This window comes from Sinocyclocheilus rhinocerous, unplaced genomic scaffold (genome assembly GCF_001515625.1).
Source record: "Sinocyclocheilus rhinocerous isolate Xijiao unplaced genomic scaffold, SAMN03320098_v1.1 scaffold61, whole genome shotgun sequence".
Taxonomy (NCBI): domain Eukaryota; kingdom Metazoa; phylum Chordata; class Actinopteri; order Cypriniformes; family Cyprinidae; genus Sinocyclocheilus; species Sinocyclocheilus rhinocerous.
In genome coordinates this window covers 2,875,406-2,890,226 of record NW_015640445.1, presented here as the reverse complement: position 1 = coordinate 2,890,226, position 14,821 = coordinate 2,875,406, and the positions used below count along the sequence as shown (strand labels likewise).

General features: G+C 37.2%; 1 protein-coding gene and 1 long non-coding RNA gene across 2 annotated transcripts; one reads left to right on the top strand and one right to left on the bottom strand.

The window, feature by feature from the left end:
- Positions 1-253: 253 nt before the first annotated feature.
- On the bottom strand, positions 254-12,962 carry LOC107752786 (centromere protein F). The gene is made up of 19 exons (XM_016568853.1): positions 12,786-12,962; positions 12,493-12,689; positions 12,236-12,348; positions 12,061-12,152; positions 11,689-11,953; positions 11,338-11,540; positions 10,795-10,920; positions 10,563-10,691; positions 10,295-10,417; positions 10,029-10,164; positions 6,735-9,889; positions 4,466-6,472; positions 4,232-4,384; positions 4,015-4,149; positions 3,643-3,804; positions 3,364-3,538; positions 2,772-3,209; positions 2,445-2,620; positions 254-664 (listed from the first exon to the last, which is right to left on the bottom strand). Exons 1-13 carry the CDS (start codon positions 12,945-12,947, stop codon positions 4,262-4,264), a joined length of 6,831 nt encoding a protein of 2,276 aa, XP_016424339.1. The 5' UTR covers positions 12,948-12,962; the 3' UTR covers positions 254-664; positions 2,445-2,620; positions 2,772-3,209; positions 3,364-3,538; positions 3,643-3,804; positions 4,015-4,149; positions 4,232-4,261.
- Positions 12,615-14,714, top strand: LOC107752787 (uncharacterized). Its single transcript, XR_001641386.1, has 3 exons — positions 12,615-12,776; positions 12,870-13,011; positions 14,589-14,714. It is a non-coding gene; the product is annotated as an uncharacterized LOC107752787 (long non-coding RNA).
- The last annotated feature ends 107 nt before the right edge of the window (positions 14,715-14,821 follow it).

The window sequence follows — 14,821 nt, the reverse complement described above, 5'->3', positions numbered from 1 at the left end:
TAATACATGCAATAAAATGATACAGCTATTCTATGTTAAGGATAAAACATCAATCATTCTGTGTCTTGAAACAGTAAAAAATAAAGAAAAACGAGATACAGAAATCAGAAATATAACAAAATACATATGGTACAGCTGCCCTTGTATATTATTTACAAAGCTAAAAAGCAAAAAAAAAAAGAAAAAAAAAAAACTCAAAAGGATAAAAGATATCAGGTCATTATAATACATGCAATAAAATGATACAGCTATTCTGTGTTAAGGATAAAACATCAATCATTTTGTGTCTTGAAACAGTAAAAAAGAAAGAAAAACGAGATACAGAAATCAGAAATGTAACAAAATACATATGGTACAGCTGCCCTTGTATATTATTTACAAAGCTAAAAAGCCAGTGCATAAACATTATGAAAAATATAGCATTTAAAAAAAAAGAGAAATTCACATGGCATTCCACTAATCACTGAACTTGGCAGTTGTCGTTTTGTTTTGGAGAGGCACTGACCCGTTCTTGTTTCTCCGGGGTCTTTTTGAAGCTGCGAGAGCGCCTGCTAATTTTCTGCTCTATAGCAGGCACTGGGCTTTCACAGCTGTTTTCCTGTGGACTGTTGGTCAGTGGAGATAATACAGCCGCATTGCTCTGGATCGCCTTAGGCACCTGGACCTGAAAGTACATGAACATGATGTCAAGAGCGAGCAATGTTGGGCTGCCAAGAATGCCCAGCGGCAATATCAATGTTCAAAACAACTCGTACTGTACACTTCTCTGGGGAAGTGTCAAGATGTGGACAAGTGCAAATGCATAAATATAAGATCTTGCAATCAATTAATCTTCTCTCCTCTCCAAACCTATACACCCAGCATGTACTTTAAGGAGAAGAACAAGTGCTGAATAGTAATTGAAAACTGGCTGTGCTGCAAGCTGACTAATGGTTTGCTCATCCTCCCCATGCTCCTGCCAACGGCTCGCATCGGTTTCACTTGAAGCTTAGCTGTTCATTAAGAACTTCAGCTTTTATGATCCATTAAATAGGTCCAATTGTAGAACAACTTTAACTTATGGTGAAGCACTTGCTATGGAATTAAGGGCCAATTTTTTGAGGGTCTACGTGCACAAATGTTTATACAATGTTTCAAAAGTATAGCCAATAGATTCACTTATATTGTAACGCTATTCACTTACAAGTACCTCACAGTAACTCATATTCTTGCTTGCTATATTCTATTTTTGTATAAACAAAAAATAAGTGACAAGTCTAAATAAATTTTTGTGGTAATAAATATTATGCCAAAAGTACTGTAGATTAAGCTTAACTTGTACTGAACCCAGAGTACTCCTTTACATTTTACACACGGAAGCAGGAATGCAGAACTTCAGCCTTCATAAAAGCTTAACTACATCCTGAGTCAGGTATTCAAGGTGGTGAATCGTATATCTGGGGCATAAAAGTTACTCTACAGCATGTGGTCCTGACTCCCCTTGAATTCTTAAAGAATAACTGGGAAAATCTCCAGGAAATGGTCACCTGGGGTAAGGTGACATGATTAGAACTTCGAATGAAGTCAAAAGCTGACAGGAGAGCTTTAATGCTTCAGAGCACTTAACTTCTTTCCATCTAATCTGAAATGTCATGCAGAGTTTCATTTGGAAATGCATTCATGGTCAGTAATTTTAAGGGCGGTAAATTATTTAACTACAGACTGCAGTAACCTTTTCTGAGGGTCTGTGATGCCCTCCCGTGGTTAAAGAATGACTAAATGTTTTCAGCTACACAATGTGTTTTTTTTAATGGTATTCCCTCATTTTTGTTCTTACAATAACTTAAAACACTAGCTCTGTAATTATTCTGGTCTGCTCTTACAATTTGGTATTACAGTACTGCTAATACTGTTGGCTGCTTTATGACAAATTGCTTGTATTTTTCCAAACCTGTAAGTTGCCAATCTTTGACACATTGCATGAAACCACCATGGTTATTATAATTCACTTAAAAAAAGTTACTTAAAATAAAAAATTTAAATAATATTTAAAACTTGAAATTATATAAAAATGTTTAACTTAAAATAGAAAAGTATATATATATATATATATATATATATATATCAAAAAACAATTAATAAAAATGATGAAAACAACAAAAATTACTACAATAATAAGAAAAATTCATTATACAGGGCCCATCTGAGCCCTATAATGAACATCATAAAATAAGAAATATTAGATCTTCCTATTTGCTTGTGCACAATGGAATATTGCCATTGGAAGATTCATATATACAGTTTTTAATATTACACAGACATTGGTATTGGAATCAATACTATCATCATCAATTTGAATCTTATTTTGCACTTATTTCAAGGAAAAGTTTATATTGAAGAAGTTTCTTCATTGTTCACTTTAAAAGATGTAGTTGCAGGAAATAGACAGAGGCAGATCTACTCACAGTGTTTGAAGTTCTGCCCTCTACTGTCTGTTTGGAGATTTGCACAGGATGCTCTGCTGAAACTGAGCTCTGCTGAGCCGCAGTCATTCGGGCGGCCAGACGAGGGCTGCAGCGCTGCACTGTGGTTCTGCGAATGATGAACGGACTCATCTCTCCAACTGGAATATCTGCAAAACCTGTGCAGAAAGACGTGATGTAGATGTGTAAAAATAGCAATCAATAAAACATTTCTTTCTTGTGAAAGCTTTGTTGAGAACTCCTATGAATATGAATGTACCCTTGATGTGGACTACAGAGAATGACAAATTGCGATAACCTGGCTCTCACCTTTCTGAACAAGATCAGGCAAACCCTCTGGTCTGAAATCCTCATCCTCTACATCTAGTGTGGCTTTAGGTGTGGCAGCCGCAGCTTTCAGTCTCTTGGTGATACAGTGCAAGGCTTCCTGTGCTTTGTTAGGGGTGTCATCTGCTGCTCTCTGTCTCTTTCCTGCTGGCACATTTGCTTTGTCTTCCACTGGTTTACTGTTCTCCAGGTCAGTCTTCTCAGACCTGAGGGACCTCCTGGTCTTGGGGGTCTTTGTCTGGGTGCTCAACTGCTTGAGCTGGTTCTTGAGGCTTTCATTGGTCTCTTCGAGCTTGTGAACTTTGACCATGAGGCTGCAGTATCGGTCCATGCTCTCATCCGCTTCACGGCTCTTTTCCTCCAGAGCTTCCCTCAGCTCCTGTAGTTCTTCCTGCAGGGCGTCACTAATGCCGGCATCACCTGTTAACAAGAAAGATGCTCTGTATTTCCAGATACATTTATTCATTTTAATTATTGTTTCTTTGTCTTACACTTTTCAACTTGTAAGGTGACAGTCCAATGCAAGTTAAGTTTACTATTAGACCAAGTGCTTATCTTCTTGTTTTGTTCATACCTTGTTTCTGTGAGGCCTGCAGTGCTGCTATCTGTTGTCCCTGCTGCTGAAGTTCTTCCTGAAGTGCCTCCTTCTCACTCTCCAGCTGTTTGCACGACTTCATCCACAAATTGATCTTACTCATAGCACTGTCCTTCTCTTTGGACAAGCGCACAACCTTTGAGTCTAACTCTGCCTACCAATAAATATGACGATTAATTATTTGACTAAAACTTGAATATTGAACAGAATTTAAAAATATTTATTATATATTACAGGAATGGGGAAAAAGAAAAATACCTTTTCTTTTTTACAAAGTTCTAATTTGTTTTGTAACTCCTTGAAGGTAGAGTCCACATCTGCATTTTGAGACTTGAAGCTATTGAGGTCTGATAGATACCGTGCAGCCTTTTCTTCAACCGCCATACTTTCTTCCTTCAGTTTATTAAGCTCCATCTCATTCTGTAGAGAAAAACAGAGAAGAACTTGGATCAGAAATACAGTAAAATGAGAAATAATATTACAGTTCAAGATAACTCTTTTCTAGTTCTATTTAAAAAAAATTAAAGTTTTCATTCTTATTATTATGCATTGTTACCGTAACATCTCTTGCAAGAACGCACAGTCCTACTCTCATAAAAAGCACATTGTTGCAGTGTTACATCTGCCCACCTGCTGCTGTACACGTTTCAGGTTCTCCTCATGCCTCCTGTTGTTTTCCTTTATCTGAACATCATGACTTTCCTGAATATCAGATACATTTTTCTGTAGGCCATCTTTTTCTGTTGTCAATGCTTCTAAGCTGAGCTGGAATGTGCAATAAAATGGAGTGTAAGCAGAGACTGAACATTCATGAAGCCAGTAAAACATGGTAAAGGAGAATTCATACCTTGTATGTCTCGATTTGTTTTTGAGACTCCTACAGTTGACAAGTCAATAGATTTTGATTAATCTCCAAAGCATTCTGTCTTTCCCTTTCCTCACACAGTCGTTGCTGATGTTGTGTTTGCAGGTGCAAACTGCTCTCATGTAGTGCATTTAACTGAAAAGTAATATGAATAAATTAATATGTGAAATAAAAACAAGAACAAAATAAGAACAGCTAAAGATGAAAAAAAAAAACCTTTTCTGTTACTTCGGAGTTCATGACCTTCATAGCATCAAGTTGGCTCTCCAGATGCTGGATATTATTCTCCAAAGAAGTTACACTTGTCTGCAATACCTCTATCTTGGTAGACTGCATCTGTGCCATCTCCTCCAACTGTGCAATAGTAGACTGCAACTCAACCTTGTCCTTTTTCAATTCATCTCGCTCTTCTTGACTTGAAGATAGTGCCTGCAGCTCAGCTATTTGTGACTGAAGTCGTGCGTTTTCTTTGCTAAGATCCTGCTGCTTGTTTTCTAAGTCTTTCAAGAGCCACTGGTTGGATGAACGAAGCTCCGCTTGACACCTTTCATATTCAAGGACTCTCTGGGAAAACTCTTTGTTTTCTGATTGCAAAGACAGCAACTGAGTGGTCAAATCCTGTGCTTTCTGTTCTTTCGATTCTACTTCTGTTCTACAGAGTTGAAGTTCCTCCTCCATGGCATCAACTTTTAAATGGAAGTCCTCAATTATTTGTTGCTGGTTCATTGTTGCCTCTTCAACAGATTTAAGCTTTTCAGTAGCTGCTTGATTGGACAACTGCAATTCATCAATTAGGTTGTTCTTTTGTTGAAGTTCTTGCTCAAGTTTATACTTCTCCTCCTTGAGATCTTTCAGCTCACTGACCATCTCTTCAATTTTCTTGGTAAGCTCTTGTGTTTCAGCCTGTACTTCCTCGAGCTCAGCTTTGGCAGTCTCTGCTTGAAGAATGGCGTCCTCTAGATTCTGGTCAGAAAGTTCTTTATCTCTCTCCAGCTTTTCAATGCTGTCCTGAAGAACATCTGCCTTCCTCTGGGCAGCTTTGAGCAGCTGACTCATGTGGTTCTTTTTCCGTTCATCAGATTCAATTCGTACCTTCAGTTTTTCAATGCCCTGCCTCATCTGAGCTACCTCCTTCTGAGTAGAAATCAACCTAGAGGCTATTTCACCTTTCTCCAAAAGGGACGATTCAAGTGACTGGGACAACCTGATATTCTCATGCTCAAGTGAATGGATTTTGGAAGACATGTTTTCAGACTCTCTTGAAGCAAAATTCTCATCGCTCTTTAAACCATTCAATTCACTTAGCAGATTTTTGTTATCTTCATTCAAAAGAGCCACTGTATTCTCAAGGTTTTGAGACCGTTGAATGAGTTGCTCTTTTTCTTTCAGCAGAAAATCAATTTGGTTAGCGGTCACCTCGTTTTTTCTTTCCCCAATCCTAATGTCCTCTTCTAGCTCTTTTATAAGTTCTCGTGTATCGGTTTCTCTATTCCCCAGAAGCTCAGCCTTTTCTTTCCACTTCATTAAGGAGAGATTTTCACTTTCCCTTTCATCAGCACACAAAATAAGCTCTTCTTTAAGCCGCCCACCTTCTGCCATAGTTATATTAAGTTGTTGTTCAAGGCTGCAATTTGTCCTCCTAGCTGCTTCAAGCTCTGCTGCTTGCTTCTGCTTCCGTTCTTGTATCTCATCTATGTCAGCCTCCATGGACAGGATGTGCTTCTCTAAATTAGCCTTCTCCGAACGCACTCTTTTTAGTTCACTCTCAATCTGGAAAAACTTCTCATTCCACTCACCTTTTGCCATCTCTAAGCTTTCCATCATCTCCATAACATCTGAGAGCTGGCATTTGGAGGTCTGCAACTGTAGTCTAAGTGAATCAATCTCTTCTGTCAACTCTCCAATGTGGTTGTTCAGTTTCTTGTTTTCTTGACTAATGGACGTCAACTTGTCTGTGCCGTTTGTCTTTTCGATTTCAATTTCACGAATTTTACCCTCCAAGTCCAAGCACAAATCATTTCTAGCTGCCATTTCAGATTCCAAGACTTCAAACAGGGACTGCAAACGAACAAGCTCCGCTTCTCGCTTTGTTAGAGTTTCCTTAAGTGTTTCAAGTTCCACAAGTGATGTTTCACTTTCTGGGCTAATATCTGGAGTGGAGTCTGACTGTTCAGGTTGATGCAGTATGCTCTCTTGTGCTTCATGTGTCATTTTTTCCATTTCCTGATCAAGATGGGAAAAAAATATGAATACAAATGAAGAGAAATTAAATAAAATAGATTTTTGATATAAGCAGTGCTTTAAACTCATATTTTACCAAGGTACATTTTCAAAATGCAGCAATTTAAAGGTGCAATCTGTCATTTTCTAATTTATTTTGTATTGGTGCCATAGTAAAAATGTGCAGATAAGTCAGTCATGATAAATTTACTTCAAAGTAAAAACACCTTTAAGTAAGCTTTATGTTGTGAAATACATAGGTTACCTGGGAGGGTTCAGTAGCCAGCAAGGAGGATGATGCAAGGTCCAATTCCTGCAGTTGTTGCATGGTTGCCTCCAGTTGTGAGGACAAGATCTCTGTGTGTTGCTTTTCTTCTTTAAGTTTGGCCTCTAACTCATTTCTGATACTGAGCATTTGCTCCTCCATCCTCTGGAGCTCTTTAGCATGCTGTAATTTGAGTTGTTCTATTTTAATTCCTGTTTGCTCCTCCATGGTTCTGATAGTCTCCTTAAGAACATGAGACATCTCCTCAAGCTCCCTGGATTTATTTTGCATTTGATCTTTCAGCGGTATATGTTTGCCATCCTCATCTGATGGCAATGACGTTTGGGCCTCTTCTTGTGAATCAAGATGCTCTCCAGGTGATGAAATACCCAGGACAGCAATATCTTCTTCAAAGGGCAAAACAGATGTGTTAGCAAATGGCATTTCACAAATATCTTGGTCATTCTCATCTGCAGTTTGCTCTTTTTTCAGTGTGTCTGCATCAGAGTTTGCTGCAAGAATCTTCTCAGATTGAAGTTGTTCTATGCATGTTTGCTGCTCTGCAATTTGAGATACCAGAGAATCGTTTGACTGCTTTAATTGATCTATTTGCTCACGGGAATTCTGGGCATCTGCTTTTGATTCCTGAAAATCGGATTCCAACTTAAGCTTTTGTTCCATAAGATTGTTGTACATTGCTTCAAGGTTTGCCTGCTTACAATTCGCTTGCTCAAGGGAATCTTTAAGTGTTTCATGGATTGCACGTAAAGACTCCAACTCAGTGAATAATGCAGAACTGGATTGTTGTTCTTTCTGCGTTTTCTCCAAACATGCAGATAGCTGTGACACTTCAGATGCGCTTTTTGCATAGTCTTCTTTGACGGACTCGAGCTCTGCTTGTAGGATGGACCTCTGTGCCTCACTCTCACCTAACTTTGTTTCAAGAACACTGATATTGCCTTGCAGTGCCTCTACTTGTGCTTCAAATGAATTGATGCAGGTTTCATTATCTTCAAGATCCATTTGCAACATTTCAAGCTGTACTTTGATTTTGTTCACGTTAATGTTTTTTTCGTTCAGTGCTTCTAACGCTTTAGCTTGCTCAGATCGAGCCTCCTGAAGTTTTCCTTTCAAAGTTTCAATCTCACAGGATTTTGCAGCTTCTTGGCTTTTTAAATCTGCCAAAGCAGCTTTGAGACTTTCTATCTCCTGCTCATGCGGAGATGCACTTTGTTTCAAGTCTTCAAGTTCCTTTGCAACTTTCTGATAGGAATCAGTGACCTCCCTGAGTTGGTCCTTAGATAAGTCAAGATCTTGCTTCAACTTTACCTTTTCAAGAGCAGCCTCCTCTAGTTTCTCTGAAGCATTTCTGGCCTCTAGACATTTACTCTGTAATTCTGCTCCAAGTACACTGATGTGCTCCTCTAAACTCTTTTGTTTTTTAAGGTGAGTTTCAATTTCAGAGACATGAGTTTCAGATTCCTTGTTGTGTCTTTCAGTGAGCTTCTTGATACTTGTCTCGAATAACGCTTTTTCTTCAGATATGTCTTGTACATTTTTTTCCAGACTTAAATTCAGCTCTGCAGATAAGTCGAACTGTTTTTGAAGACTTTCTAGTGAATTCTTTAGTGTGGTGGACAAATGATTTGAGGCCTCAAGCTCAGTTTGCATTAACAAAATATTTTCTGCCACTGCATCTTTTTCAGCAAGTGCTCCTGTCATTTCAGAAACCTGTTTAAGAAGATTTTCTTTCTCTTGGCAAACAACATCATGGAATTTCTGGAGGTTTTCACACTTCTCAGCTAGATCATTAGCTTTATTTTCGACCTCTTGTTGTTTCACTTTGAGTAGTGCATTATCATGCTCTAAGCTTGATGCCTTCCTTTTTTCTTCTTCTATATCTTTTGCAAGATTCTCAGCTATTGTCTTCTGAGTTTCCAACTCGGTGGCGGTCTGAACTTGTAGTTCCTTTACTTTTTCCAGGGAACTTCTGGTTTCTTCTGCCTCAGAAACAAGACAATTAAACTGCTCTTCAAGAGAACAGAATGACTTATTCTTTTGTAGCAGAGATTCAACTTCAAGAATAAGATCTTTTTCCCTCTTTTCCACTAAAGACACTTTCTCTGCTAGATCTTCTCTGACTTTAGAAATAGCATCATACTTTCCTTGGATATCTGCATTTAAATCTTTTTGACACTTTAGGTCTGATTCCAAGAGGGCAATCTTCTCAAGTACCTCCTGCAGGGATGTTTCCACATTCAGTTTTTCTTGTTCCAGCTCTTTGTTTTGTACAAGGCGGTCTTCACATTCTTTAGCTAACATGTCTTTCTCCTCTTTAAATTTCTCTAGCTCCTGCTCTCGCAAGGCAAAAGTTTCCTGAAGATGCTCAATCTCAGTTCTGTTCATTTCAATAATAGAGTCCTTTGATTTAGCCAGGTCGCAAGCACTTTCATATTCAGCAACGAGTTGACCATGGGTCTTCTCCAATCCTTCCACTTTACTTGTTTCTTGATGCAGTTTAGCTTCAAGCTCACGCACCTGCTCCTGCATCAGAGTGATTTGTTGCTTCAAATTGTCCATTTCCTTATTATGTTTTTGATGTGTCTCACGTAACTGCTGTTGAAGCTCCTCATATACTCTACCTTTTTCCTCCAGCTCCACACATTTTACAAGCAGTTCACCTTTGAGTGAATCAATCTGACCAGATAGGCAAATCTTCTCATTTTCTAAATCCTGCATCGTTTTCTGGAGACCATCATGAGCATCATTGAGTTTGGCTTTATCATTGTCCAGATCTGCAATTTTACTCAGCATTTCTTCACGGTTGGATTCAGTGTTATTAATCAACTGTTCCTTTTCGGTTTTCCACTGTAGAAGAGCCTCATACTCTTTCTTCATCTCAGCAACTTCTTTCTGACAGGAGTTTGAGGTCATTTTGAGGTCTTCATTTTCTTTCTCCATCACACAAATCTTATTAGCTTTGAGTTCAACTTCATGAACTAGTTTTTGCAACTCGGCCTGACTCTTCATATTCTTTGCTTCTGTTTCAGCCAGAGTTTTCTTGGAATTTTCCAATTCTTGAGCAGATGATACACTTTGATGGTCCAATTTTTTGCGAAGCTCAGTCAGTTCTTCACTCTGGGTTTGTGTCTTAACTGAAAGTAGCAAGTGATAAGTAGCAAAAAAATGATAAGATGAAGTATTTCTTTAGATTCTTTTTGAAATCTTTGTTTTTAAAGTGTTATAATGCAACACATTTAATTGGTAAATTTTTTATAAACTTTTGTAACATACCTTTTAAATCATCCACCATTGTACGGCTTTTGGCAAGGTTTTGCTCAGTATTTTGTTTTTCCTCTTCAAGTTGTTTGACCCTTTTCATTCCTTGATCTAACTGACAACTGAGAGTATTCTTCTCTCTCTGCAACTCCTAGGAGAAGAAACAACACATTCAAATGCTGGCATGCTCTGCATACTCTATAAAGTAAAATCTGTTATTATTAAATGAAAACAAGCAAACTAATACCTTATCTTATATAACAGACACCCATGCAACTTACATCAAATTTCTTCTTTAATTCTGTCTCCTTCACTTGACTGGCCTGCAATGCCTGTTCAGACCTGAGAAGTTTCTGTTTCAGCTCCTCCAAATCTTTCTCCAGTCGATTCTTTAGAGCAGTTACCTTTGAAACCAGTGACATTTTGTTGTGATTATGCATGTTTGGGTTAAGTAACTCGAAAAGAAACGAAGAGAGAAAATATAATGAACAGAAACGTGTTATTTATACCATGCCTAAAACATTATTCATAGCTGAATTTTCAAATTACCTTATCCACATCTGACTGCAAAACATTGTACTCTTTTTTGGCTTGCTGGATCTCCATACTCATTTTATTTTTAACCTGGTTAAATTGCTGATCAAGAGCTTGATGGGAGCTTTGAAGTTGTGCAAGTTCCTGAAATGAGCGAAAGGACAATTTTTTTTTAGTTTTATCTCATCCAACATTCAGAAATATAAAATATATGTTAAATGAATTATATATGACAGTAAGACAAGACCTTTTGACTCTCTCTCTCCTGGTCCTTGATTTTCTGCTCCAAAGATCTATGCATGCTTTCAGCATTATGTCTCTGACAGTTCATCTCCTCTGTTACCTGCTTCAGCTTCATCTCAAGAGATGAACACTGAGGAGCCAAATCAACCAAAGATTAACTACTATATTCACATGAATTAACCTATTGTTCAACCAAAAGACTGAACAACACACAACATATAAAATACATACAGTGGCCTCTAAAACTGGACACCTAACGTTTGAATATCTTGATACATTATACATAAAATATAATCAATTTTAAAACATCAAGCCAAGTGGCAATTATTTGTAATAACCAACCACACTTTTGAAGCAAAATAGTTCAAAACAGTTTTGTGCAATGATTTTCCTGAAAGTGTGCTTTTAATATTTTGTAATATAATACAAAGACATTCATATATTTTAAGTGTTCCAAGTACTTTTCTGGGGCCACTGTATACAACATAACTTAATATGACATAGCTTAAAAGATAACAAAATATAAATGCATTAAGCTGACCTATACCTTAGAAACTGACTGCTCATACTGTCCTGTAGATTTTGTGAGTTCATCTCTGGACTTGCTGAGGAGTTTGTCCTTTTCTGCCAGATCTTTCTTGGCCATTTCGAATTGACTTTGAATTTCACTGAATTTATTGACCTGATTCTTCATTTCCTTCTCTTGAGCTTGAAGACGGAGCTCTAGCTCAGAAACCCTTGACCTTAGATCTGAGCAGCATAAGAAAAAAAAAAAAAAAAAAAGGAAACAAAATGTGTTACCTTAAGGCATATGAAGATTATCACTGTAGTGCTATACTCAAAAGCATATTTTCATGTACATAATAAAAAATAAATCCATCTGTAAGGTCAGGCCAACCTTGATTTATATTCTTAAGCTGTTCCATCTGCTGTGATCCAGCTGTGTCACTTTGAGTGCCTGATGTGAACGGCTGGTGGGGCTTAATTGGTGTGTCATCGTAAGACCATGATATCCCAGAGGGTCCGTTTCTTCTGCTAGAGGGTGTCTCAATCACAGTCAGAGACTGATGACTGTGTGTTTGGTCTTGCTGCCAAGGGAAAATTGAGGACCCTGCCTGCTGTCTTGCAATGTCTTTATGGCTCACTGCAGACTGGTTCAGAAGCTTCAAGTGTTACAAAAAAAGAGATGCATTTTTATTATTTAGTAAATTAATATAATAACTAGCAACAAGGCTCTTTTCACAAACAAAAAAATATGTATTTTACTTACTTTTACATGCATGACTTTGATTTCAGCTTCCAACCTTTTCCGCTCCTCAACCTCTCGATTGTACTTTTCCTGTAGGTCACTTAATTTTGAATCTGAAGATGCAATTATTACAGTGTTACAGTGTGTTGTATCCATTCTGAATTGCATTTTTTGCTTTCTGTAACTTATATCTTACCCTGTTGCCAATGATTAGGTGTCGCAGGGGTTGCAAAAGTTTTCTGTGGCGTACTAAATGGTTGGATTTCTGAAGCATGTGAAGTTTGGGACCGTTCCAACTCATGCTTGTACCTGAATGAAAAAGGTCAAATTAAGCCAAGACGGGTCTTATTGTTTACAATATGTTCTAATATTTGAAGGTTATTCAATTATTTACTTATACATAAAGACTAATGATGATATTATATTGACAGCTTAGGCACACTGTCCACTTACTTTTTGACCTCTTGTTCTAGTCTATCAATCTGCTTCTTGCACAAATTGAGTTGACCCTCCAGATAATTCACCTGTTGCTCCTTTGTTTGGATGTCATGTGTAAGTTTCTGTCTAGACTTTTCCAGACTTTCACAAGATTCTACCAAAGACTGATTTTCCCTCTTAAGGGCAGATGCTTCACTTTTCTCACTGTCCATCTGTAACGAAATATAATACACATATGATGCAAATTTAACGGCATTCATTAAGATGCGATAGAGGAAATGTACTCCATTGTTTCTCAGGTAACTGACCTTTTGCCTCTGTTTTTGTAATGTAGCTTCAAGGGAATCCAGCTGAAACTGTTTCTGCTGTCTTTCCTTCTTTATCTTGTCAAGTTGCCCTTCAATCTCTTGGATCTTTTGTAAGGCCTTTGCAGGAAGGCCATCCTTCCACTCTTCTACAGCCCAGCTCATACTTACTTAAGATGCTGTGTTGCTCACCAAAGACACTCTGGCATGCTCTGAAAAATGCAATAAGGTAGACATTTGTTCTGTAAAACCTTCAATCACACAGCTTAAACATTATAGAATCATGTACAACATTAAACAGACTATAAAACTGAAGCAAAATAATATATAAAAAATTGATCATATATAATACAATAATATACACAATTAAAATGATTTAAAATTTCAATTATTATTACAGTTCAGTGTGTTCAGAAGTATTCACACTGTATTATTCACACTGAAGTATTGATACAATTTAATGTTTCTTCAATTTTCTTATAAAGTGTGTTTTTCATTCACCTAATATGGTGCACTATCAGATCATACAACAATCTCAAAAAATATTAATTATAAATATTGGCACATTTAGCATTCAGTGCAGTTAATAAACGGAGAATACAGCATGGTTTCAAACGGATTTTTAGCACAATCGATTAAAATGTCACCACAGTCTGACAAAAAAAAACTTGATTTTGACAACTTACTGGGGTCACAAAATAATCATATTTCGCATTTTATGCATCTATTAAATGTTGTAGTAATTTAGTTTGCTACTAACAGAAACGACTTAAAATAAGTAATTATAATACATTTATTTATGTGACAGAGCTTACATGTCACAAGAGTTTACTAGTACATAAATGTATTGTAAAAATAACTTTAAAAAGAAAAAATAACGTTATAGATTTCATCAGGACATGTATTGTAACGTAATTGTTTTGTACTCATATCACGTGAAATTTGAAAAGAGGACCTTTAGGATGAAAATAATTTGCTTTCGTTTCCATAAATAATAATAATAATCATAAAAATTAGAATCACGGTTGTGAGAGATTATAAAAGAGGTTTATTTCATTTATAGATAAACCCGGCTATTAGGACACAATACGAAATCATCACGTGGTTGGTTTTAACACATCAATCAAATAAATTTATAACGACAAAGACTTTAGACATATCCCACTCTCAACAATAATATACTACATTCTACAAAAAATACATAATCTTACCAGAACTAAAGTAAGAACCCCTCACGGTTACTCTGCGATTACCCTAAGGTTCTTCTTCTCTTGTGTCTGTTTTTCAGTTAACTAGAGTAGAAATTCAAAAAGAGTTCAACGTCGTTGTCGACGGAATGCAGCGTCGTTATTGGTGCGTTTGACAAATGACGTAAGAACATATCGGGTTCTGATTGGACACTCCTATCTATTCGAATGTAACTCCACCCATTATTTTCTAAATAACTATTTCGGCCCTGAAATTGAAATGAATGACTGTCGGGCGTTATTTAGCTCTCCTCCAAACATGCAGACAACTGACAGATGCAGAAAATAACGCACACACACCTGAAGACAAATAACGTTAATCGCTTCAAAGGAATTCATCCTCTTTCTTTAATATTCCTATTTATTAAAAGAAAACTATTTTAAGCATCGTTCTTGTCTGTATCATTGCTGGCTTTGTGCAAACTGGTGATCATAATAAATGCACCACATATGATTTGTGATTATGTGCAATGATTTCTAATCCCTTGCCGTTATGCACTTCTGAATGGTTACATTTCTGTTCCTGTTTGTCTTCCTGAATGCAATGATCTGTGGGAAGATGAATGGCGCCATGCTGCTTCCATAGGGCTCTGCCAAACACGTGCTCTTGGTCATAGCAGATGGTATGAGAGCCATATATGGATTTCATCACCATGGTTACAGCCAGGGATGCGACACAGCTTATGTAGAGACTTATCACAAAAACAATAGCAGATGATGGTGATTACAAGTCGCTGGATGTATTTAGTGATACAAAGATAAATGTGTTAATTTGATAGATATCTATATGTA